A 27726-nucleotide genomic window follows, 5' to 3' on the forward strand; every position below is an offset into this window, starting at 1 on the left:
TGACATAGTGGCAAACAATAGAGCATATCCCACGTGCTGCAAACACACCTGTGTTCTCGTTCTTGTAGCCTGTGCACGCACTACCAGGTCATATTTTGAGAAAACCATCACAAAAATACAAAACAAGTCTGTGACTGTTAGAAAGAGCTTGTGCTGGTAACATTATGATATTCGGGACACTTATTTCATAAATAACCATATTCTGAATTATAATTTGTGCGGATTGACACCGGTACGCGAGGCCCCCAGCCAATGAAAGGACACTATGCGATGGACACGCCTTGAGTGTTTCAAACCGTGGGTCAGCGCTCGTGTCCCATACAGACTGTCATGTGTACCTGCTAACCCGTTGCCGATTAGACTGCTTGAGTTTGAATCACAGCACAAACCGCTTCGAGCCCCGAGGTTTTTCTCCATCGTAAGAAGTGTGATAAGGGAGGACGCAGAAGGGAATGAGCGACAGGTTTGTGGTGGTCCCTGTCGGTCAGGGCAACGAACAGTGCTCTGAAAGCGAAGGGGCAGAAGGCTACACCATAGAGCCGCAAGACGCTGTTCCTGTCCTCGAGTACAGTAGGGAGCCCAACAGATACGGTAAAATGATACCTGTCTCCTACGCAATCCGTTATTATCCACTGGGGATTAACTATGCATTTCACTACGGGTTGTTTATGCTTATCTAACACTGTGGTTTGTATAGAACTTTATGTATGTTTACTTCCCATACATTAGGAACGAGCTGAAATGAGCGACAGCTGTATTATGTGCACGTACATAGGGCCTACATTTTAAACACATATTCATGTTTGCGATCACTCATGTTTGTGAGTGATCGTAATTAAATAATTCCCTAGCTAACGTTAATTAACCTACTTCTCAATGACATTCAAAACTGTTTTCCTACATTGGTTATTCTGTTCTGCTGCTATTTTGCACAACTGTAATAATTGATGATGGTCATGTTTAATAATTTTGCAATTATGTATAAGCTTGTCTTTTTAAAGCTGTTTGTGTCCCTCTCCTACCACCAGTCGGGTGTTGCATGGCAACAGGTTGCAGTGAAAGTGCACTCCTCTAAAATGAGACTGAATTGTCAAGCAAGCATCTCCAGGGATAACCAGTTAAAGAATAGATAATTTACAACTTTACCCCATTTCAACCAATAGTTATCCACCTGAATATAGAAAGGTGCGCTATCAGTGAGATTCTGAATGACATACTTCATGAAGATGTTCTCGCAAATAAACAACGTTAACGTTACTAGTTTAATTTTGGGAAGCTATGCAAGGCATTGCCTGTTCATGAGTAGACTCTCCACTATTTCTGAATATAGAATCAAAAGCAGTCGGCAGCTCTGCATTTGAATAGGTTTTTCTTAGTGTGGTTGTGATCGCACGAGACTGTATAGGTGTATTGCAGCATGGAAAATATTCTTATAGAGCTGTTATTATTAAAAGGGCAAATTCAAATTGTGATCTGCAGTGTCAAGAGAGCGCTCCAAAACAAGTTTGAGAGAGCGCGCGAGAGAACGAGCGCGCAGTGCATTATTGTGTTCGTGCATGTGTTTCAGTGAGAGAAGCACATTTACTATTTACAATAGTTATCTCAGCTGGGATTCTCCAATTCACCTGGGTTTGGAATCTGTTTCCTCTATCTCTTTACTTCCACAAGCTTGATATTTTAATACATTCTTTAATAATAGCTTAATTCCAACATTTCATTTATTGTATTGCATTTAGTAATACGGGATAAGTAGGAAGATAGGATAATGATGGGTGGGGTACGGGATAATGATTTCAATGCCAAGGTTTCATTTTATCATCTGACTTCATAGATGGACATTTTCCCATATTACACTGATAGGGAATGGTCTCTGGGTTCGTTTCAGTGCAGGAACTTTATGCCTATGTGTCCAAAAAGCCTTCAGATACCCCACGTTGAAAATAATATTTCCAATGATTCTAAGTATTCGCCAATGAGAGGCTTTAAAGCCTCCGGTCGGCCATATTGGCACTCCCCAGAAGAAGCAGTCCCCCAAAGGAATGAATGTAATTCAACAGAATATCAATTAACGTTTCAATGACAAAATTACATGTATTTAAGTATTTTTTTTTGTTTTAGTGGGGACAATAACACTTGTACTTTCTAAAATTATACTTTAAGGAAAATGTTTTTATATATAAAACAATTATATCTCACATTCTTTAAAAGTATCCATTAATGTGTCTTTAATAGAACACACGTGGCAAAACCAAATGTAGACATTAATAAATGTATTTTATAGCTTTTAAAATCTTTATTTTTATTTTTACAAAGGTGGGTGAGTGCCAAGATGGGGGTGCGGTGGCTTCAAAACAGCGCCCTCTACCGTCATCTAGTGTACGTATGTGTATATATAAATCATTGGTAATTTCCATGTAAAAAGAGCCATTAGCTCCAACGTGAAGTTTTTAGAGGAGCATATCACATTTGGTGTCAAATAAAAGCTAAGATAAAAGCATAGATATGTTTTTCAACAATTTTCCATCCTAAAATTAGGAATAAGTCAAAGCTTTGATTTCTTGTCACAGATGGAAAAGGAATCTTAAAAAACATCTACTAGAAAAGGTCTTACGGTATTAGAAATCCATCAACAGGCCCCGGAAAATATCAACATTTATATTTAGTTTTGCAGAAATGATTTGCTTTCTGTAAGACAAAATGCCTAGTGTCTTGTAATTCTGTTACCAAAACCCCACATATCTTTAAGATATTTTCTCATTTCTCTCCCTCATGAGGAGAGAGGATTGTGAAAGTTCACAGAAGTAACAAGTAAAGGTAAATTTACCAATTAGTTATAGTGTTTTTACTCATAATAATTTTGTTTATGGGTATCTACTAGCATGCTAGCAGATACCCGTAGACATCCAGTCATTGCTGTATGCCAATGCTAGTTAGCATTATGCTAGTTACCTTTTTTCTCCCCAATTTCATGGTATCCAATTGTCTCATCGCTACAACTCCCGTACGGGCTCAGATCGGACGAAGGTTGAAAGTCATGCGTCCTCCAATACACAACCCAACCAAGCCGCACTGCTTCTTAACATCCAACCCGGAAGCCAGCCAATGTGTCGGAGGAAACACTGTGCACCTGGCAACCTTAGCGCGCACTGCGCCTGGCCCGCCACAGGAGTGAGACAAGGATATTGCCAAACCCTCCCTAACCCAGACGCCGCGAGGCCAATTGTGCGTCGGACCTATGGACCTCCTGGTCACAGCCGGTTACAACAGAGCCTGGGCGCGATCCCATAGTCTCTGGTGGCACAGCTGGCACCCGCACTTAACCACTGCGCCACCCGGGAGGCCAAGTTGAGACTTGAGTAGAGTACAGTATAATGAAATGTATTGTACTGAACTCTACTGTGCTGTACTGTGCTGTAATGTCCAAACTTGTGAAACATAGATGTCTAGGATTTTTTGGTCTGGTCTTGACCAACCAAATTTGATCTTGTTTGTTTTAATTTATTTAACCGAAAAACTGTAACCGAAAAACAACTTGAATTTGTAAAGTTTGAGTTGAGGGAGAAAGTGTGGTGGAACAAGTATTGTTAGCATTGTTAAGTATCTTGCTATAGTAGTGGTAGCTGGATCGAACTCTCCGTTAGCTAGCCAGAAAAATGTTGAGAAACATTAGCCAACTTAGCTGATCAAATAATTGAGTTTATTGTTTGAAAATTAGCTGTCTAATGAAATCAGACAGCTAGCTAGCTAACGTTACAACATCAGATGAGCTAACATTAGTAACCTAACCGACTCGCTATAGTATTAACTGGTATACGACTCCTTGCCGTTCCTCGGGCTATAATGTCTTAGTTGCTTACTGGACCCTGGCAATCTGTGTAAAATGTTAACTAGCTAATGAACTAACTACTAAATGTGAACTAATGTTTTCCCTCTGCACTATGTGGTTCATTTTCAGAATGAGAGAATTAGGTGAAAATGAGGCATTGCTCATTAAACAAGTGGATTCAGGGATCAAGTGTAGATGGAGCTGGACCTGGTTTAAGCTGGATGCCACTATGGAGTTGAAAGAAACGCCAAACAATTTCTCTCTTTCAATACAGTGGATTAAAAAGGAGTATTGCAGGTGTACTCTCTGCCTGAAAGAGATCAATTATGCCAGCAAAGGGTATCATGCTTTGCTGGCACATTGTGGAACAGATGTCCACAGGCAGAAAGTGTACAATGTAATAATGTGCAGTGTAGCCCAAAGATATTGCTTTTGTTGTGTTGAATTTGACAGTTAATCCCCCCTCACTGACAGTTAATTACATTTTTTACTCTGTGAACATTAGTTTTGCACAAATGTAGCCACTTGATTGATGTCTGCTATAATGGCCACTATATTAGAACAGAAATAGAATACCTGTTTGTTTCATTCTATTTCTACATTAAGATGTTTTTCCCCCCAGGTGCAATATTTAGATGCGTGTGACCACAAGCGTTCTATTATAAAGGCTGTCATGGCTAACTGCAATGTTAGTGTATTGTGTTTTTCTCAAGACTTGAGTGTCATTTTCTGTAAAGTCTAGGCAACAAATAACATTGGATTGCTTTCTTTACATTGTTTAGCTGTGAGTTGGGTTCACATGAACCACTTTTTATTTTACACACAGAGACTGATCATATAGATCATGTTTTTTGTTGTTTAATTAGTTAAAACCTGCATGTCTCAGTGAAACAACAACAAACAACTATGACCTTTTTGGGCCCTCGCCAGTTTGCATCCCTGGTCAGTAAGAGTGTCCATGATTAAGTCTTTGAATGTATAGATGGAGATAAAACTGTCCAGTTTGAGTGTTTTTTTTTTTGCAGCTCGTTCCAGTCGCTAGCTGCAGTGAACTGAAAAGAGGAGCGACCCAGGGATGTGTGCGCTTTGGGTACTTTTAACATAATGTGACTGGCAGAACGGGTGTTGTATGTGGAGGATGAGGGCTGCAGTAGGTCTCTCAGATAGGGGGGCGTGAGGCCTAAGAGGGTTTTATAAATAAGCATCAACCAGTGGGTCTTGCGCCGGGTATACAGAGATGGCCAGTTAACAGAGGAGAATAGAGTGCAGTGATGTGTCCTATAAGGAGCATTTGTGGCAAATCTGATGGCCGAATGGTAAAGAACATCTAGCCACTAGAGAGCACCCTGACCTGCCGATCTATAAATTACGTCTCCGTAATCTGGCATGGGTAGAATGGTCATCTGAATCAGGGTTAGTTTGGCAGCTGTGTCGAAAGAGGCGGAAACCAAGTCTAGATTTAACTTTAGCCTGCAGCTTTGATATGTGCTGAGAGAACTAGCCATACTCCCAAGTACTTGTATGAGTTGACTACCCCAAGCTTTAAACCCTCCAAGGTAGTTTGGGAGACGAGCTCATTAGAATAATAGCCGGTGTGTAGAATAATAGGAGAATTTGACATTTTTCTACCTTTGTGTATCTATTCAGGATATATCACCATGAAGAAATACAGTATGTTCATAATGATGCATTAATGTATAGTACAGATCAGTTACTCATGTCATTCTGTTGCTGTCATTCCGCAGTTCAATAACCAAAATAGATTTTTTCAAACTCAAGGTGTCACATAAAAAAACTGAGGGAGATTTTACTGTCATTTTGTTACCAAACTTAGTCTCTGCACTGTTCCTCAAGTAAATGTGTTTTAGTAACATTTTCAGTGGCAATCAACATTTTTTGCCTGGCATACATTTTAAAGTGAAAAGGTCTCAGCGTTACTGTGCAATTGCCCAGTACTTTTTCCGCTTTTTTTCCTGAGCACACCATACTTAAAACAAACAAACAAAAAACTTTCCAGGGCTGTTTCTTAGTCCTTAGACATTGGAGTTTGGAAATAGAGAAAATATGTGACTACAAAATGTCAAAGATAATGTCTTAACTCTCTTGAGCCCTATGTGGTGTTAAACGTGCTTTGACCAGCAGTTATGGCAGATTTCTATCAGTTATCAATAGACTTAATTGATAGAGCTTCTTTAATAGGGATTTCAATTCATATCTGAAATAGATGGATTTGAAATGGAATTGACCATTAATCTCAACCATGCTGCTCTCCCATTGAACACTGCACATTTGGGATTGGGAGAGACTATACATAGGATACATCCTCCAGATGTCAGGGATGCCAGAGATTACAAAGGGATTGATGAGGACTCAGTCGTCTGGATGGAGTGCTCAGCTCTTACTGATGGCTCAACACAGTCACTGTCATTAGACACATGCTGTGTTGTGACTCATTTGTTTCACAGAGCTTCCTGTAATTTAGCCTGTACATACAGTTGGCCCTGCTCATGGAGAGAGAGACCAGTCTTGAGTGTTTTGAAATGGAATAAACGTGTTTTTCCACAGCCTGCAATCTGTAATCTTCACAAGGGGAAATCAGTGTGAGGCCACACAGTTCTGTCAGCTGATTGTTTGGTTAGTACTATTCGGGATCCTTGGGATGACTCTTCCCTAAACCTTAACCCCTAACCTTAATCATAACTCTTACCTAACGGTTTTTAATGTCAACTTCAATGGGGTGACGTCAGATTTGGGACATTTCTAGGTGACACAGTAATCCGTAGACTGTAAAAGAGGAAGCCTAACAAACATTTACTGGATTGATTGGTCTGGTGTCTCATTTCGTGTCAATTTAATTGGCTGGACTTGAGCCCTTTTCAGCTTTGGGCTGATTTTATGAGTCTTGTTCTCAACATGTAAAAATGTCATGCAAATGTTGCCAACAAACAGAACCAAAGAGCTTTTTTTATTTCGCCATTAAACCTGTGGAAAATTTGACTTGGGATAAAACTCATATGCCAGCATGGATTTGTTTTTCAAATGAAATATGAATGCTTCTGAATTATGGCTGGTCCGCCTGGCAGTTATGCCTACTGCCGTTTTTCCTCTGTCATTTTTTCCGGGGAATTGTATTGAGTTTTATAGCTGCGTAATATACACCATAGCCAATAGATTGTTTCCATTGGATTATTGCAGGGTTCCATTTAATTTATTAGCTTTCCTCATTTTCCACCAGGATGTGACTAGAGCAGATATATATATATATATATATAAGTGTTCCTATTGGCTAGCTTGTGAAGGAAGGTACAGTACCAGTACATATACTGGTGGTGTGATTCTCCTCATGTCCAGAGAGGAGCAGCAGTGTGCCACCATTCATCCCAAATCCTGCACTGGTCCTGTTTACTCTTGAGGATAGGGGGTGGCTAAATCCTCCAGCATAACGTCACATGGAAGATTTGTTTTGAAATGGAGAACCACCTCTGTCTGTACATTATGTTAACATAACAAGATGTTATGTTCTTATAGGGCTGCTGTCAGACACGCTGTAGCAGATTACAGCTGAGGGCTTATTTGCTATCACAACAACTCCCTTGTACTGTCTCTTTGGGTTACAGATCTCAGTGCAGGGACCTCTTGATATTGGGGAAAAGGGTAATTGACTTGGCCTGTAATCTTCTCAATGGGCAGGAAGGAAGTGTAAATAAACATTGAGAAAGCGCCGTCTATAGACATGGCCAACTGTCCTTGGGTTGTACTTTGACGTGGATCCATTAGAAACCCTATCTCTCTCTGTGTTTCTGGTTTTTCCCCATCGCTCGATATTCCACATTCCGGCCAGGGCAAGCAATACGATACAATCTGCTGTGCCAGGAATGGGCAAAGGATAGTATTTTTAGATCTTACTCTGAAAGGTAGTAACCTTCTCTTGAAGTCCCATCCCCTACACCCTTCCCCTCCAATCAATGCATTGGCTTCCAGCTTCAATTTATATTTGGTATGCTGTTTATGTAGCCTATATACCACCTACTTAATCATCACTTTGACCACAGGAGGTTGGTGACACCTTAATTGGGGAGTGCGGGCTCATAGTAATGGCTGGAGTGGAATTGCTGGAATGGTATTAAATACATCGAACACATGGTTTCCAGGTGTTTGGTGACATTCCATTCGCTCCTTTCTAGCCATTCTCCCCTCAGCAGCCTCCTGGGAATTTGACATCAATAAAATCTATGGAAATGTTACCAGAGCGCAGGAGAAATTCATAGTTCACCTCAAGTACATGCCAGAGTAATGCAAAATAAGATGGCTGATAGCTTCTCATGCTGCCCTGCCTATTTAAAGGAGACACAGGTGCGGTATAGGTTATTGGTAATACACAAGGAATAATAATACCTTAGGGAACAGACCTTGGAGTTACTTGTTGACCTACATTGGATGGAATTATGTGACCTCAACACATTGATCTGTGACACTGTTTAACCCTTTGGTGACCTTTGACCCTTTTGGCCACATAGCCCTGTTCAGTTGTTTCCAACAGTGTCGTAGATTGTTTGTTTTTAGAACGAGAAGGCCCGCACACTCTTAAAGCTCCCAATTCACCACTTTATTGACAACGCTTCGACATGGATCTTTGTCAGGTCAAACACACTGAGTGTTCACGTCCCAAAATATACACATTTCACCTCACGTTACGCATGGTTGGTGCAAACGTGACAGTTTTGTTTCATCTGTCCTTGTGATTGTCTCCACCACCTCCAGGTGTCGCTTATTTTCCCCGGTGTATTTATCCCTGTGTTTCCTGTCTCTCTGTGCTAGTTCGTCTTGTATGTTTCTAAGTCAACTAGTGGTTTTTCCGTTCTCCTGCTTTTTGCATTCTCCTTTTTTTAAGTCCTCTTGGTTTTGTCCCTTGCCTGTTTCTGGACTCTGTACCCACATGCCTGACCACGAACCTGTCTGCCACTCTGTACCTCCTGGACTCTGACCTGGTTTTGCCTGTCCACGACCATTCTCTTGCCAACCCCTTTTGATTAATTAACATTGTAAGACTCCAACCATTTGCCTCCTGTGTCTGCATGTGGGTCTCGCCTTTTGCCTTGATATAACAATGAGATGGGTGCATGTAATGGTTTCAGAAAATAATATATCTTTACAAAATGACCAAGTGGGTAACCTGGAAGGCAAGACAAATCAAAGTAAATTAACATTCAGGTAAGAAATCGTCTGATATCAAACTCTTGGTTCAGACCTCTAGGAGACATGGTACACAAACAGTCAATCCAATACAATTCTCTTCTCAATAATAGATGATCAGTATCTCCGCCTCTGCTAGGAGTCTTAACATGTTCGATGCTAATGTTGTGACGAGCCTCCATGACATGCACAGGCACAGGGTTTCTCTGGTTAAAGGGTCCTGATATTACTCCTGTGTTCTGTTATCCTTGTTTTCATAGCAATTTTGGTTTTTCCTACATGGCATAGATCACAAATACAAATATATCAAATTTTCTGTTGAACATGTAATGATGCACTTAATCTGTATGGCCTTGCCCGTAATAGACGTTGCATTTGAACGTGAAGTTACACTGGGTGCATCCGCCACATCTATAGTCACCGTAGATTGTTTGTTTCCCAGGTATTTTCCAATATCCCCCCTCTGATTGCCTTTCCTTACCCTCCAACCACCCTGGAATGACTTCAGAATGCGAAGAGGGATTCTCTCCGTACACAAAGTCAAATCCTTCATGATTAGACATTCCTCTCGTCTCTAAGATGGATCATCTATGATCTCCCTCTCTGCCCCTCAGGCTGTGGCACACTGGCAGAGTGTGTAACTCTGGATCTCTGGAGCGTTTTACACTAAGACAGCTTTAGGTAGTCTGCATGCTACAGTGAATTCTCGAGTCCACAATAGCACGGGATTCCTTGAAAACAGGATTTGCGTTCTCAACATTTATCAGACCAACTGATAGGGATGAACATGGCTATGCATGTGACCATTCTGTACTGGTGGAAAACACTTGTGAGATGTGGACAGAAGAAACCGAGCAAAGCGTTGGTTAGCTTCTGCCCGTCTTCATCCTCTAGGCTACCTCCCAGTTGTTAGCCTAGGTAGCTAAAGCACTGCTGAGGCCTAGTCTTCTTTACCGGAAGAGGAGGAATATTATCCGCTCCTGGCCACCCCTGTCAGAGCCTGCCTCACTGCCTGCTTAATGCAATTTGCAATCACTGATTCCCAGAACATGTATCGGACACGACAGACGAGTGCAACTGTTTGTGCACGTCAACTCACAAGTGTGAAGAACACATAAGCTGAACAGATCAATGTTCAGTCAACAGGACATTTTCAGGATATTCTACATGCTGGGACTAAAGACAGGAAAAACGTCATTACCTGCACATACTCAGTTTTACAACTGACACGCAGTTTGAAGTGGCACCATGGACAGATTCTCTTTCTTGCCACTGTTGGCTAGTCAAATGCAGCAGAGCACCACTTGAACTGAAGAAACACACTGACCCTGAGCAGTCATTGTGTACGTGACTACAGTACCCTTTGTTTCCTGAAACGGACATGGGCTGCTGCTTCATATGCAAGTGAGAGTGCTGCTCTCGTAACATCTATTCTCTGGACTTCCAGAGCCCCCCCTGACTTCCAGTATTCAGAGCCGGTTTGATCCCCCTGAACATTGGTGATATTCTGAGGAGGGGTTCCGGTTGTGTTTGACTCGGCTGTGAGAGAATAGGCCAGATGTGTCCTTGTTGCCAGAACTCTCTGTCAGCCTCCTTTGGGGCTGAAACTGGCCTGAGGCTGTTATTCTACCTGCTGAGGGAAAGGCTGTTACAATACTAGAATGATTTAACAGTAACACAATACTTTTCTGTGGTAATTTATGTGAAGTGAGAGTTCCCATTGCTTCACACACAGCAACGTTGTAGACAGTGGAGTCACATGGGCACACTATCTAAACCTCTCCAAGCCAGGCGCCATGGAGGAGAGTGTGTCCTTCCATCGCTGCCTGAAGGGGCTGTCTGGTAGGCATTGCTAACCCTTCTGAATCACACTGCAGAGATAAGCAGGACGATCAGTTTCACCAGCGGCTACCCCTCTCACTGGGGTGATAACCCCACATAGGCTCTTATTCCAAACCCTCCTCCTCCTCTTTGTGTGTCTGTGACACAGCCCAGCTCTCTCTCTCTGTGAGGGTGTGTGGTTTAGAGGACCAAGGAGAGGAAGTAATGTCACCCCACCCCCGTCAGTGTAACTCTATTATCAATGCTGTCCGCTTCCTTTTTCTGTGCTCTCACACAGACAGTACTGTGTTGTGCAGTGAGTATGTGAAATACAGCTGACCCCGGGCAGATCGAGACGTTATGGTGTGTCTCGAGCCATGCCTTCCTCTACAGGGCGGGGCAGTTTAGCGTTTCCGTATTTGGAGAGGGAGGGCTGGTCACATTGGGCACCCGGTATCCAAGCGATAGGGGTAAAAACGGAGAACTTCGAACCAACGGCAGAGCACGAGCCCAGAGGGACAGAGAGGGAGATACCTAGAATAAAAACAAAGCAAACAACTGAACAGAGGAGGCGAGAAGCAGAACCAACAAGGAGAGAGAGATAAGAGAGGGACAGGCAAAACGCTGACAGGCACATGGTGTGAAAATGCCTACAAACTTCACAGTGGTTCCTGTGAAGGATGGCAGGAAGTCCCGGGAGGACGATGATGTAGATGACAACAATGTTTTCAGAGAGGAAGACGAGGATGCCCCCTTCCCAGGTGAGAGAAGGATTTTGGGGGCTTTTGCTCTCCACACAACTTACTCCCTCCACCCTACAAGGGAGATGAGCACGTTACTTCAATGGGCTAGAGTATCTGTTGCTAAGTTGCGGCTGAGCATGACTCTGTAGTTGTGTTTTGTCGTATATTGGATGAACATGGTTGTGTTATCAGATACAGGTATTGGATCACGTATATTGGAAGGTGATGGTTGATAAGGGAAAGGTTGAAGCATGTCACTTTCTTGACCCTAATAAAGAATTGGCCAGGTCATTTTAGGGATAGAATTGCTTTGGCTGTACATTTGAGCTGAACTGGGTTTTTGTTTTAGTGTCATTAAGGCTGTGTTTCTGCGGGTTTTGGGAATGAAGTAGATGGAGTCACACCCTTCTGGACCTCTCAACACACTCAAGTGAGAGAAGTGCTTCCGATGCCTCTTTCTTTTTGCCACGACTCCCACTTATTCTCTTTTCTCTCTCTCTCTCGTTCTCGTTGTCTTTCTCTCTCTCTCTCTCTGATCCACTTCAACAGTGCTACGCTGCCACACTTCTTCGTCTCATTGTTCCCTTCCCTCAGTCTCTCCACAGTCACGTTTGGCAGAAATAATTAGCCGTAGCATCCAGAGGCATAATAAGACACAAGTGTCTTTTTGTTCCATGAGCGTACTGCTACAAACTACTATGTGTTGCTACTATACAGCTTACCCCAGGGATGCCATGTGCTCAGTGGGTAGAGCATGTAAAATGTATGCATGCGTGACTAGGTCACTTTGGATAAAAGCGTCTGCTAAATTGTATTATTATTATATAGTATGCTGTTCCACTGCATCATCTTTCCCATGTTCAACACCAGAAGCAACTCTTAATTACAAGCCCTAACGAGGGAAGGTCATTAAGTTTAACTTCCCACAAGTCTGTGCTAACGAACTGCACAGAGCCCCCATTGTTGTGCCAAACAGTTGTTACTGTTTTTTAGTTTTCCTACTGTTTCACAAGGCGAGGGCCAATCAGGGTCCTCCTCCCTAATTTCCATCGCGACGCACAATTACGGCCGCCCACTGTGTGAGATTCTACAGACTGGGAAGAAGAGTGGTGTCCATTATGGTGGGTTATATAAGCTGTCTGGCAGGGGTCTGTCTGTTGGGAAGGGGTTTGAAACTCCATGCGTTGATGTTGTTGACTCTCAGACTGCGAGAAAGCAAGAGTCAGATAGCAGCCAGTGTTATTGATTGGTCTAGTTGTTGGCTAATGGGTCTGGTTTCTGCTTTATAGTACATATATAACACTCACTCCCCTTTAATAACAATACTAGACTTTGGTTAGATCAACATGAAAAACATGGGGAAATTTGACACAATCATGACCTCTTCTTCAGGTGTTTGTGAGTATTGTCTTACCCCCAATATTTTGTGCTCACATCCCCACCAGATATTTTGGGAAGGCAAGCAACACCTCTGTCTGTCTCTTTCTGCCTCTCCCTCATTCTTTAGGAGTATTTAAACTGGAACTGAACACAAAGCTGACATCTGTGTCAAATTATTCCTGAGCTCAACAAAAAAAGAAGGGGAAAAAAAGACATTTGAATAACAGGGTACAAGTAAACCATTTCAGATGTAGCATGCACTTATGCATTGCACTCAAAGGTCTACGAAGCTAAAGTCATCGTGCTTTTAGCATATTGCACTAGCCAGCCAAACTAAACAACTGGGCTAGTTCCATTGGCCTTAGCTTGGAAAAGACAGCCCTTTCTATAAACCGGTATCTTTTGTGGTTTGGATAAAACTGAATTTTGAGCTGAGCTAAATGTAGTTCTCCCCAAATGAGAAGCAGTGCCTTTTCATGTTTGTCCAATTAGGATTTACATTGACCAAAATAACCTGTGCTGATGGCATGTTTGCTCAGTGGACATGAAAAACAATGCAGTTGGATGATTTTTAACATGAGGTTGCCGCTAGCTGATTTACCATGCTTGTGTATGGCCTTCCTTGACATGGATTGGCTATAACCTACCAGTATGGACATAGTCACTGTACAGAGCAGGTGAAATATTCTGTAATACAAAAAACCAGTAGGCACAGTGTTCAATCTGTTGTGTATCTCTGCAGGCATTTGCTTCCTGTTTTTCCCAGGTCTGGTATAGTTTAAATCCAGGCTACCTCGCCAGACTCTCTGTTGCAGTGGTGGTGTTGTTATCTCTAGCAGTACTCCTGCTATGTACTGTAGATGTGCAGTAACCGTTACCAATTGATAAGCATGCAGCCAGAGTCACACTGTCTGTCTAAAGTCCTGTGTAGTACAGTATCCCCGATGTGTATTTTCACCCTGAAACTACTGTAAGATTTATCTTATGTACAGGTAACTGCCAAAATATCGAACACGCCAACATACTGTCTTAATAGGGAGTTGGGCCTTGACATACAGTGGGCAAAAAAAGTATTTAGTCAGCCACCAATTGTGCAAGTTCTCCCATTTAAAAAGATGAGAGAAACCTGTAATTTTCATCATTGGTACACTTCAACTATGAAGTGTACCAACTAAAAATCCAGAAAGTCACATTGTAGGATTTTTAATGAATTTATTACTGCTCCTCTAGAGCAGTGATGTTTTGGGGCTGTTGCTGGGCAAGTGCAAATCAACTCCCTCCCAAAAAATTCTATGGGGTTGAGATCTGGAGACTGGCGAGGCCACTCCAGGACCTTGAAATACTTCTTACGAAGCCACTCTTTGGGATCATTGTCATGCTGAAAGACCCAGCCACGTTTCATCTTCAATGCCCTTGCTGATGAAAGGAGGTTTTCACTCAATCTCATGATACATGGACCCTTTCATTCTTTCCTTTACACGGATCAGTCGTCCTGGTCCCTTTGCAGAAAAACAGCCCCAAAGCATGATGTTTCCACCCCCATGCTTCACAGTAGTTATAGTGTTCTTTGGATGCAACTCAGCATTCTATTTTGGTTTCATCTGACCATATGACATTCTCCCAATCTTCTTCTGGATCATCCAAATGCTCTCTAGCAAACTTCAGATGGGCCTGGACATGTACTGGCTTAAGCAGGGGGACACGTCTGGCACTGCAGGATTTGAGTCCCTGGCAGCGTAGTGTGTTACTGATGGTAGGCTTTGTTACTTTGGTCCCAGCTCTCTGCAGGTCATTCACTAGGTCCCCCCGTGTGGTTCTCTTGATTTTTGCTCACCGTTCTTGTGATCATTTTGACCCCACGGGGTGAGATCTTGCGTGGAGCCCCAGATCGAGGGAGATTATCAGTGGTCTTGTATGTCTTCCATTTCCTAATAATTGCTCCCACAGCCAAAATAATGGCCTGCCCGGTATTTTTCTACATTACCGTAAGCATAATGGGATGTTAATTGATTAATTAACTCAGGAACCATACCTCTGTGTGAAAGCACCTTCCTTCAATTTAGTTTGTATCCTATAATGACCTAATGCGTCGAAATTTGGATGATCATTACAGCCAAAATGACGTTCTTTTCATCCCCGCTATGTTAAACAAAGCTGATTTCCGTGATAATTTATCTGTTTAGGTAATGATGATAACATTACTTCAAACCACTTTTGGTGCCTTGTTAACATTTCAACAACATGAAATCAATGTCTTAAACATTGGAGGGAGAGGAGAGAGAGTTAAAGAATGAGGAGAGAGAAGAGGCAGAATCTAGAGACTGGTGCGGCGGCGAGTTCTTCCTGTCACTTGTCCTTGACAGGCAGCCAGTCTCAGTCAGGGGGGGTGGGATGGAGAAGAAAACAAAGAGGATACTTAATGTTCAATAACATGGGCCTGGTTTAGTTGGAAGCCCTCTCACGACGTCAAGGTACAGACCCACAAGGTTTTTTAACATTTTAATTACGGCCTTTAATCTTTAGTGTTTGACCTGATGGGGCATGGATAGGTGTAGTGATATGGTGATGACTCAACCCTGCTGTGTAATGGGCTCTGGGCCATATTACATACACAAATCTAGAACCTCCAGATATGCAAACGTTAACTAGAAACCAATGTCCAATTCCATACCAACCCTGGCCTGAAGTTTGATTTGGAATTGGGCACAAAAAATGAATGGCTAAGGAGAGGGGGGTTAAGGACCAGTAAGGAACTCGGCAGCTGAACAATCAATATCAGTCAATTGAAAATGTAACTTCCATTGAATACATTTAGTATGCAAATGTATACATTTACAGCCAATTCGAGCAAGTTTCAACATTTTACCAGCAAACTATTGGAAAAATATACAAATATTTACATGCTTGTAAACATTACTTGCAATACAATACCGATACATGTGCTATATACAGTTGAAGTCGGAAGTTTACATACACTTAGGTTGGAATCATTAAAACTAGTTTTTCAACCACTCCACAAATTTCTTGTTAACAAATTATATTTTTGGCAAGTCGGTTAGGACATCTACTTTTTGCATGACACAAGTAATTTTTCCAACAATTGTTTACAGACAGATTATTTCACTTAATTCACTAAATTTAAACAGCTTGGAAAATTACAGAAAATGACCATGCAGCCGTCATACCGCTCAGGAAGGAGACGTGTTCTGTCTCCTAGAGATGAACGTACTTTGGTGCAAAAAGTGCAAATCAATCCCAGAACAACAGCAAAGGACCTTGTGAAGATGCTGGAGGAAACGGGTACAAAAATATCTATATCTACAGTAAAACGAGTCCTACATCGACATAAGCTGAAAGGCCGCTCAGCAAGGAAGAAGCCACTGCTCTAAAACCGCTATAAAGCCAGACTACGGTTTGTAACTGCACATGGGGACAAGGATCATACTATTTGGAGAAATGTCCTCTGGTCTGACGAAACAAAAACAGAACTGTTTGGCCATAATGACCATCGTAATGTTAGGAGGAAAAAGGGGGAGACTTGCAAGTCGAAGAACACCATCCCAACCGTGAAGCACGGGGGTGGTAGTATCATGTTGTGGGGGTGCTTTGCTGCAGGAGGGACTGGTGCACTTCACAAAATAGATGGCATCATGAGGCGGGAAATTTGTGTGGCTATATTGAAGCAACATCTCAAGACATCAGTCAGGAAGTTAAAGCTTGGTCGCAAATGGGTCTTCCAAATGGACAATGACCCCAAGCATACTTCCAAAGTTGTGGCAAAATGGCTTAAGGACAACAAAGTCAAGGTATTGGAGTGGCCGTCACAAAGCCCTGACCTCAATCCCATAAATAATTTGTGGCCAGAACTAAAAAAGCGTGTGTGAGCAAGGAGGCCTACAAATCTGACTCAGTTACACCAGCTCTGTCAGGAGGAATGGGCCAAAATTCACCTAACTTATTGTGGAAAGCTTGTGGAGGGCTACCTGAGTTTGACCCAAGTTAAATAATTTAAAGGCAATGCTACCAAATACTAATTGAGTGTGTGTAAACTTCTGACCCATTGGGAATATGATGAAAAATAAAAGCTGAAATCACTCTCTACTATTATTCTGACATGTTCACATTCTTAAAATAATGTGGTGATCCTAAGATGGGGAATTTTTACTAGGGTTAAATGTCAGGAATAGTGAAAAACTGAGTTTAAATGTATTTGGCTAAGGAGTATGTAAACTTCCGACTTCAACTGTACTTACCAACCAACTACTGCTGCTGGACTGCTGGCCACTCCAGTCACAGAGGTCCCTGGAAAAGATAAAAGAGCGGTGAGTTGTGAGAGAAACTCTGGGGTGGTGTCATGACCACTGGAGTCATACACCTTAACAGTACCTACCTGGCAGCGGAGGTTACTTACCGTGACCCAGTGGTTAGCCTTGAGATTGACTATCTGGGCAAACCCCTGGGCCAGTGTTGGTACTGCTGACAGCATGGCGATGCCTCCCACCGCGAGGAAGCCTACTTCTGGATGCTGCTCCTGCAAAAGAGCTTGAGCATGATCAATTGTAAAATTGTCTCACCAGGAGTGTGATGGAGGAACGACCTCCCGAAGGTCCTCCATCCGGCCACAGAGAGCAGCTGGACTTACCTGCCTCTGTTGGACACTAGTGATGAGAACCTCACTAGTGTCTTCTAGTCCAGTGACTGGACTTACCTTCTAGTCCAGTGACTGGACTTACCTGCCCCTGTTGGACACTAGTGATGAGAACCTCACTAGTGTCTTCTAGTCCAGTGACTGGACTTACCTGCCCCTGTTGGACACTAGTGATGAGAACCTCACTAGTGTCTTCTAGTCCAGTGACTGGACTTACCTGCCCCTGTTGGACACTAGTGATGAGAACCTCACTAGTGTCTTCTAGTCCAGTGACTGGACTTACCTGCCCCTGTTGGACACTAGTGATGAGAACCTCACTAGTGTCTTCTAGTCCAGTGACTGGACTTACCTGCCCCTGTTGGACACTAGTGATGAGAACCTCACTAGTGTCTTCTAGTCCAGTGACTGGACTTACCTGCCCCTGTTGGACACTAGTGATGAGAACCTCACTAGTGTCTTCCAGTCCAGTGACTGGACTTACCTGCCCCTGTTGGACACTAGTGATGAGAACCTCACTAGTGTCTTCCAGTCCAGTGACTGGACTTACCTGCCCCTGTTGGACACTAGTGATGAGAACCTCACTAGTGTCTTCTAGTCCAGTGACTGGACTTACCTGCCCCTGTTGGACACTAGTGATGAGAACCTCACTAGTGTCTTCTAGTCCAGTGACTGGACTTACCTGCCCCTGTTGGACACTAGTGATGAGAACCTCACTAGTGTCTTCTAGTCCAGTGACTGGACTTACCTGCCCCTGTTGGACACTAGTGATGAGAACCTCACTCGTGTCTTCTAGTCCAGTGACTGGACTTACCTGCCCCTGTTCCTCCAGTCCGACACAAGCCACCTGTGAGAACATTTGATGGATTAGTGAAGTGTTAAGGAGGGGCGATATGTACTTTTCAACTGTTTTTGAAAGTATAGCCTACCTTAAGCTTGTCCCCTTCTGACACAGAGTATCAGACTGATCCGACCTGGATCTGGTGGATGGGATACCTCCTGGGTGTCTCGGACAGTCGATGGTAGAGTTGTTGAAATAAGTACATTTGCACTGCTGTCTTTCTGTTTCTCTCTCTCCAAATATTGCTGTCTTTCACTCTCTTCCCACCTCTCTCTCTCCCTGTCACGTTCTTTCTCACTTTCTTCCTCTCTCTCTCTCTCTGTCTAGCGAAGACAACTCGTTAAGGGCAGTTTAAGTTACCATAATTGCTTACACCTATCCATTTGATTGATCAGGGTTAACTTATAGCTAGATACCTCAATATGACAGACATATAACTAAATGTATAGCTAGCAACATGTAGATGACCAACTAGCTAGATGAAAAATGTTTGTTAAATGGTTGTATTTAACTCCTTCCAGATATCTAATAGAAATGAACTGCTTAACATTACCCTGAATTGAGAATTTCCCTGCCCCCTTACGAATGTTGCGCCTCTTGTCGAGATCAGTGATGCCTTCGTAATACTTCGCCTGGTTGGAAAGATAAAAATAAAATCTCCTCGAGGGATACCATTAAAGTGCAAGCTACATACAAACAGAAATCTACTATAACACTTAGCAAGCTATATAACGTTAGCTAAATCAAACTGTCTGTCTGGATAGCTAGCTGACTAGGCAGGCTGAGGGAAGTAGCTTGCAATGTCAACATAAAATCTATCTAAAAACAGCTTAAATAATTTCTTCCTATTTAACAATATTTTTCTGAAGCAGCAGGTAGTCAGCAGGTTGTCACCGACAAAAACACCGTCATTGGAGAGCAATTCTGAGGTAATAATTTTGTGTGGACTGGGCGAGCGTTTATGTGGTGAAATGGAACTAGAACTGCCCGCGTCCTCCTTCCTTCGCTACATCTACGAGGTCAAATAGAGCCAAGCAACCAGCATAGCAACGGACGCTTTGGTTCATTACGCAATCCGGTCCAAATTTTGCCAGTTTTATCAACAGCCCTAGCAACAGAAGCTAGAACACATCGAGCACTTTTTGTCAGGGGGACTTTATTTGACATGACAGACCCAGTGGTGTTAGAGCAAGTGATTGGTGTGTTTTCTATGAACAAACACACCGATGCAAGGTGTTTCTGTGAGTGCCTTTCCTCGACTGAGGATTGCGTAATCTAATGTGTTCATTGGGATTGTTTGCAGTTGGAGAAAGGGAGGGAGTCACATGTCACAAAAAGAGCATGGCCTCTTACACTTGTTTGCTGTAGGGGAAGTGTGTGTACTGCACAGGAAGCTGGTTGTGTATGCGGTTATGAATGAAGAGTCTCTCTTTGGTATCTCTGTTCTCTGAATAATGGCACCCACCCTCAAGCCTTTCCCCCTCTCTCCCCCCTCACCCGGGCCTTGATCCGTAGGCCCCACCACATCCCTTCATGTCATCAGCACTGAGGGTTTTCTCACACACAAACACACAGCGACAGGTTACACAACCCCATCCAGATTCACAGAGTAACGTTGGTACAACATGGCTGCGAATGCTTTCGCACTCATTTGATTGACAGGCTCTGTATCACTGTGGTTTGTTGGTAAGCGGTTGAACGGATTTGTTGAGAGTCTGGGACGAGAGAGCTACGGTGGCCTCCTCCAATCACACATTCTGTTTTTTAAAGCCCTATGAACCCGCCCCACAAAGCCCCCCTCCTGGGTGCTTGACCCTCAATGTGGCACAACTGATAAGCCTCCTGCATGTTTCTCCCCCTCACATTGGCAGACTATTACTTAACACAAGTTGGTTTCCATGCTATATCCTCAGGAAATGGCTCAACACCAACCTGCTCTGAGTATAAAATAGCCAACAATAGGCTACATTTGATTGAATGACCATATCTCTACATGCTTGAACCCTTTGTCATAAGGGCTTACATAGTCTAGCAGATGTCATAAACAGCTAATGACGGCATACGTCAGCTCATAGCAACCGTATGTAATGTCATTATTATGATGACAGAATTATAGGCCTAAATTACAAAACGGCCGTGTAACCTACTTCAAAAACAATCAAATGCACTTCATCCTCCACTGGTGAAAGTGAAAATCGCTCAGTCTGGACTCTGTCTCTCTCACTCCACTAGTTTCAGACTGGCCCGAGGGTTAGGAGAGAAATGAGATGTGTGTTCTGTACTGTACTAGGCCAGTCTGAAACTAAAAACACTGGGCAGTGTTTTTAGAGTCTTACCTGGGACTGAAGGTGGGAGAGCGAGAGAGAGAGACGCATGTCTCCCGGTTGGTGCATAGCTTTTCATCATCTCATTATCTCTCTGGCTTTGTCTGTCTTTTTTTCTCTTTCGCCCTCCACTATTTCTCTTTCGCCCTCCCCTATTTCTCTTTCGCCCTCCGCTATTTCTCTTTCGCCCTCCCCTATTTCTCTTTCGCCCTCCACTATTTCTCTTTCGCCCTCCCCTATTTCTCTTTCGCCCTCCCCTATTTCTCTTTCGCACTCCCCTATTTCTCTTTCGACCTCCGCTATTTCTCTTTCGCCCTCCGCTATTTCTCTTTCGCCCTCCCCTATTTCTCCTATTTCTCTTTTGCCCTCCCCTAATTTCTCTTTTGCCCTCCCCCTATTTCTCCTATTTCTCTTTCGCCCTCACTCAGTCTCCCTCCTCTCTTTCGCTCCTTCTCTCTGGAGGCCGGCCCAGCAGCAGGGCGCACGTGAGAATCACGTGCTTCTTCATCAGCTTCCCGACTTGACACACACAGCACCACTCTTCTGCTTTCTCTGTCCTCCCTCTGTGCTCTTCTGTTTAGATTCCTGGGTGTGGCTATAGTGCTGGCTATACTACTGATGCTGGTTTATTTCTCCTCTGACATTGACTCCACTCAGGGCCTGTGGATGGCTTTAACTGCATTTTAATGTGGACAGTACAGACCCCACACACTGCCATTCTTACTCTCCCACCACTAAGTGGTCTTCGATCGACACTGTTGACATTCTTCTGTTGTTCATTCTCACTAGATAGTTTTGAGTTGGGAAAACAAGAGAACCGGAAGTGTTACGGGGCATTAGGTAGTAGGTTTTACATCCATTACGCCCACTAATGAGATCCACTGACTGTGGATAATGCAACCAAATGAAGTGGGAACTGTAGTTCTCTTGTTTGTTGCCTTAGTTTAACAAGTTCAAATCTATTAGAGAGGAACATCCACTAGTTCTCCTGAGTCCTGGTAAATTTGCTGATTCACTCCGTCCATTGCGTCAAGTTATTAAAGTGGTCAGCCCGCAGCTTGTTTTCCTACGTTTCTGGTTTGGCTGCTGTGACAACCATGGGTTCTGGAATTTAGAAGGGGAAACTGGAAAACACCTGGTTCCTACTTGAGCCGATCAAATCCCTGTTCGTTGCTTTGCCAAATCCCGTTAGGAAGTGTACATTGCATTGATGCTTATTGAGAGGGCAATCTTGGACAAAAAGTAGCCTTGGTTTTGGTGCAATCGTGCTTTTCATCACGATGACACAAATCTCTTGTTAAGAAGTGTGCGTGTGTATGTGTGCTTGCATGCACCAGGGCCACGTTCAGTTGAAAAACACTCTTGAACATTGCAGATAGAAATGTCACGAATAGAGCCGACCTTATTCCTTATTCAACAGTCCATTTCTATCTGAATGTTCCAAAATGTTGCGTCCTGCTGAACGCGCCCCAGTACCTGAAGCATCTCCGACCTACCTAACAGTGACACCCTCTGGAGAAACCTGGACTTTTCTCCATCCCATCCATCTCTCCATTAACCCTTGTGTTTTAGAATCTATTGAGAATGAGTGGCATACTGTGACTTTTGTGTAAACTTCTTCCTTACCACTCTCAGGAGTTAATGACAAGATGTTCTGAAAATCTTTAAATAAAGTATTGGGGAGAAAAATAAGGGAAAAAAAGGATTTAAAAAAAATGATTTTTATCACGTGATGAGTGTGACTTCACCAGTTTAAGGAACTACATTTTTTCCCACAAATGCAATGGCAAATTTCACAACCATTTTATTTCAGCATCTCAATCATCAGTTGAGGTTACACGCTTTCATTGCTGGCTTATTTTACCAAACACAGTCATGACTTTATTTAGACCTATTGTTTGTTGAAGAATTTATCTTTTAACAGTTTTTATTGATGGGATATTTTATTCCTGTGAATGTGTGTGAATGAAAGAACGTCTCTTGTGGCATTAATAAAACAAAGACTTTTTCACTGAACAAATTTATGTTTAAATGTATCCAATTTCATGCAATTTATATTAGTAAATTAGATCATAGCTATCATGGTAGAATTGTATTTCATAAGAGGCCACAAAGTTAATCAAGCCAGTATGGGAACACTTCTCTTAGAGGAAACCATAGAAACATTGTGTTCCATCCGTGAGTTGAACAAAAGCATCACAGACATTTTAATTTAGCCTGAACACTTTCAACAGACCCTACATCCTCTTTGGATCAACCCCCACCTGGGCAAAGGGGAGAGTGGTTATTGGTTTGTTTGGCCTTAGTAATGGTCTGCTCATCTCTGCTCACATAACGCTGGCCTGACACATCTCTCTCTCTGACAGACTAACTAAACGGCCCTGAGACAACCTACTGCCCTGAAATACTTGTAGCAATTGCCTAGGATCCATTCAGTTGCATCTCTATGCAACGTTACAAGGAGGAGCACTATGTAATGTTACAAGGAGGAGCACTATGTAACGTTACAAGGAGGAGCACTATGTAACGTTACAAGGAGGGAGCACTATGTAACGTTACAAGGAGGAGCACTATGTAACGTTACAAGGAGGAGCACTATGTAACGTTACAAGGAGGAGCACTATGTAACGTTACAATGAGGAGCACTATGTAACGTTACAAGGAGGAGCACTATGTAACGTTACAGGAGGGAGCACTATGTAACGTTACAAGGAGGAGCACTATGTAACGTTACAAGGAGGAGCACTGTAACGTTACAAGGAGGAGCACTATGTAACGTTACAAGGAGGAGGCACTATGTAACATTACAAGGAGGAGCACTATGTAACGTTACAAGGAGGAGCACTATGTAACGTTACAAGGAGGAGCACTATGTAACGTTACAAGGAGGAGCAATATGTAACGTTACAAGGAGGAGCACTATGTAACGTTACAAGGAGGAGTTTTGGGATTAAATACGCTAGTAGATATATTAGGCTATGTAACTTCTTTATAGTCGATGCTGCTTGCATTATGATGTATGTGTGAGTAATTGATGTCAGTTGGTTTAAGCATCATTGAGCCTCCAGCTCATCGCCCCCAGTTGACCCACCCTCTCTCTCTCTGTCCTTCCATCCCTTCTCACTCACTCACTCACTCGGTCACTCACTCACTCACTGTTACGTAATGGACAACAGTGATTTACCTGATAGTCTTAAAAGCTTACAGCTTCACAGAGTACAACAGACCTGACAGAGCCTCAGTAAGCCAAGCTCCCTCCCTCTACTCACCAAAGCATTCCTATTTTTTGTATTTCACTTTTGGTGACCGCACTGTATCTCTCTTTCACCTCATTATATATGCCCACTATGCAGCACAGTCTATACTTTAGGTTGACAGTCAAACTCTCCTCAGTTTTGCTTCAATGACAACGTGTAGGTAGTTCATCCAAGGCCATTTCAGAGGGGACATCAAGATGCAGTCAATCCAGTCCCAGTGACTGTATGGCAAAGCCAGGTCGTTCTCGTACTACTGTTCAGCCTCTGACCAGTGATCACCATAGTTCCCACCATAGCGTTCTATGGTGTTCTATATTGCCTGTCCCTACCAGAGCACAGAGTTCAGTGGTGTGTTTTATTAAAAGGACAGGATTTGGCTAATCTGGTTAAGTGATTTACTGTCTAGTTCACATGGTTTTAGAGGGGTGATTAATGGGCATTGGACTTGGGCATTACAGTTTCTCTCTCTGCACGGTTACAGGTACAACGCTTGGCAAACCAGTCCACCATGTTGGCATCCGTTTGAATTCTAAATCTCAAACCAGATTGGTTAAACTCTTCCTAGGACGACTTAGGCTATGGGCTGTTCTGACACTCTCATTGACAGCCCTTTTGCTTGAAAAGTCAGGTAAAAAAGTTCTTAGAATATGCAACTGTTTCTCATGGGAAAATTATAGGGAAAAACAGTTTACCAGACCATGTCCTCTTGCTACAGGTAATACTATTAGATTGGGTTCTATTGTTTTGCACAGAAGTCTGTTGCAATACATCAACTGATTTAGAGAGAGTGTCAAACGGCAAAGTAATGTTTTATCGTATCGTTGTCCTGTTGTTTTATTGTGTGGTTGTTTTGACCACATTGATCTAAGGTTGGGATTAGGCTCACCTCACTAAGTCCCAGTAGTGAGGTTACAGCTCAACTGTCCACCTCCGACACCTACAGTACCATGTGACTAACATAGAGTCCAGGAGCTAAGTTGTTAAATGTCAAACCCTAGTAGAACTTGCATTGATCAGCTTTAGCAGGCACCCTAGCGCAGGCACCGGCACCCTAGCCCAGGCACCGGCACCTAGTGCAGGCACCATACACTAGGCATCATCCCCTTCTATACTCCAAACATCCAACTGCAAAGTCAACTGAAAGTCCAACGACAGTTAAACTCATAATGTTCTCAAACCCAATTCTCCACTTCACTCTCACATTATTCTTGCGATAAGTGCCCTTGTTTTATCAACCTTGCTTGATGCAAAATATTCAGTCATTGATGGCACTCTAGCTTTTGCTGTTTTTGTAATGAATCTGACCTGTCATGGACGAGAGGCACTTGCTTAGCCATGCACGGGCTTTCCACGAAGGTCTCCATTTTGTTTCAAGGCAGGCAGATCGTGGATAATGTCCCTTGTGGGCATTTAGGACAGAATGTGTGTTACCATGTAGGCAATTGTGTTTGTGTTCTGAGGATGCAAGTGTCTGTACTGTCTGCCTGCAGGATGTGTGTGGTAATGTAAACCCTTGTTTCTCCTCTGTTCAGAGGCTTGGAATATAATGGAGCACTAGCTGTTCATGGGTAGAGGAGCAGCTGCACATCTCTCCCTCCCTCCTACTTGTCTCTCTCTCACTCATCCTCTCTCCAACTCTCACTTTCTCCCTCTTCCTGCCTTCCTCTTGCCCTCTTTTGCTGCTCCTCCCCTCTGAGTGTGTGTGAGAGAGCGAGAGCGAGAGAGAGTGTGAGGCAGTGATGATCAGGAGTGGGGTGGGGGCTGGGATGCGTGGCTGCTGCCATCTCCATCAGCCAGTGTCTCTCTCACTCACTCACACACACACATATACACACACACATATATGCACACACACACACACACACACACACACACACACACACACACACACACACACACACACACTGAGCTGGTCCTCACTCACAGAGCGCTCAGCGACGTAGCGTCTCTACCATAGCCACACAGCTCCCGTCCTCTCCTCCATCACCTGGGACCCCGTAACAGCAGCAGCACTACAGGGACGTCTCCCCCTTCAGCCCTCTCCACTCCAGCATGGAGCAAAGGGGAAGGCTCGCAGTCGCGACGGAGGGGTAAGTGCCTGGGCGACTCTCACCTGGAGGATTTTTTTTTACCCCTAGAGTCAGACTTCTATCTCGCTACGCTTGACTTTCTTACCCCCTAGATGCAGGCTGCTACCTAGTTATCATGGGCTGCAAAGGCTGCTGTACTAACCTATTGATTGGCTATTGACGGAGCGTTCTATGGTGTTCTATAGGTTTTCTGTAGTTGTCGGCTTTATGTTTTTTGTTTTGTGTTCATTTCTCTCTTGTAGAATGTTTTACATTTGCATTTTTATTCATTTAGCAGACGCTCTTATCCAGAGTGACTTACAGTTGTGAGTGCATACGTTTTCCAAACTTGGTATTTTAAGTGGATTTATTTACCTGGGATGACATTTGATGTCTGTACTGGGCTTGAGTTGGAGTAAGGCGAGGTAAAGCGATTGAAGGGAATAGTTTCTGACTCTCTCCCTGTATCTCTGTCTCTCTGTCTCTCTGTCTCTCTGTCTCTCTGTCTCTCTGTCTCTCTGTCTCTCTGTCTGTCTCTCTGTCTCTCTGTCTCTGTCTCTCTGTCTCTCTCTCTGTCTCTCTCTCTCTCTGTCTCTCTCTGTCTCTCTCTATCTCTCTCTGTCTCTCTCTCTCTGTCTCTCTGTCTCTCTGTCTGTCTGTCTGTCTGTCTGTCTCTCTGTCTGTCTGTCTGTCTGTCTGTCTGTCTGTCTGTCTGTCTGTCTGTCTGTCTGTCTGTCTGTCTGTCTGTCTGTCTGTCTGTCTGTCTCTCTGTCTGTCTCTCTGTCTGTCTCTCTGTCTCTCTGTCTGTCTCTCTGTCTCTCTCTGTCTCTCTCTCTGTCTCTCTCTATCGTGAACCATAGGCAAACTAACATTGGGAGTGCTAGGAAGCTTACTGTACAGAGCTTCCACTGAGGGGAGCTTAGCGGTTATAAATAGTGTGTGTGTGGCCATTTATTACCATAGAGACTGAGACGCTTGGCCTCCCTATTAGTTCACTGCTACCTGAAGCTCAGTCACACAGCACAGGTGCACGGTTTCCCTTCTTTCTTGTCTTCCTACTCCTCTCTGTTTGAAGGAAGCATGAATATCGACTCGTTTTGCAGAGGGATGTTCACCAATATTCCTGGTTTCTGACTTGGAAGGTTTCTTTTGCTGTGGGTCGGTTGCTCTTCCAATTTTGATACTAGCTAAACATAGGACTTAGAATGAGGTAATGCACAGTGTTGGCCATGTATTGCATTCTAGGTGGCATGCAATTGTGGATATTGGAACATAGACTTTATAGCATGGGTATTCAAATCTTGCCTCACGAGGTCCGGAGTAATGCTCTTTTGTGTGCACCCACCTGGTGTCTCAGGTCTAAATCTTTCCTGATTAGAGCAGAGATTCCCAAACGTTTCACTTTCACTCAGGCCACCCTTCCAGCACTCAGGCCACCCCTTCCAGCACTCAGGCCACCCTTCCAGCACTCAGGCCAGCACTCAGGCCACCCTTCCAGCACTCAGGCCACCCTTCCAGCACTCATGCCACCCTTCCATACCTTAAGGGAAGAATTCGGCAGTACCTGTATGGTTAGTGAGAAAGTCCATATTGCAAATGTACGGTCCCTTACTAGACGTCCGAAATC

General features: G+C 43.5%; 1 protein-coding gene across 7 annotated transcripts in view; it reads left to right on the top strand.

The window, feature by feature from the left end:
• The first annotated feature begins 293 nt into the window (after window positions 1-293).
• The window catches only part of slc12a7b (solute carrier family 12 member 7b), an 86731-nt gene continuing 59298 nt past the window's right edge, over window positions 294-27726 (top strand). For 3 of the 7 annotated variants that reach the window (XM_052504648.1, XM_052504653.1, XM_052504666.1), the window contains exon 1: window positions 294-591. In XM_052504648.1, the coding sequence (XP_052360608.1) occupies window positions 453-591 (139 nt within the window). In that variant the 5' untranslated portion in view covers window positions 294-452. Of the gene's footprint in view, window positions 592-11139; window positions 11602-27726 lie in introns of those variants that run through there. The other 4 variants (XM_052504661.1, XM_052504664.1, XM_052504655.1 and 1 more) reach the window with 3 other exon arrangements.

Source organism: Oncorhynchus keta, chromosome 4, assembly GCF_023373465.1.
Source record: "Oncorhynchus keta strain PuntledgeMale-10-30-2019 chromosome 4, Oket_V2, whole genome shotgun sequence".
In the NCBI taxonomy this organism is placed as follows: Eukaryota; Metazoa; Chordata; class Actinopteri; order Salmoniformes; family Salmonidae; genus Oncorhynchus; species Oncorhynchus keta.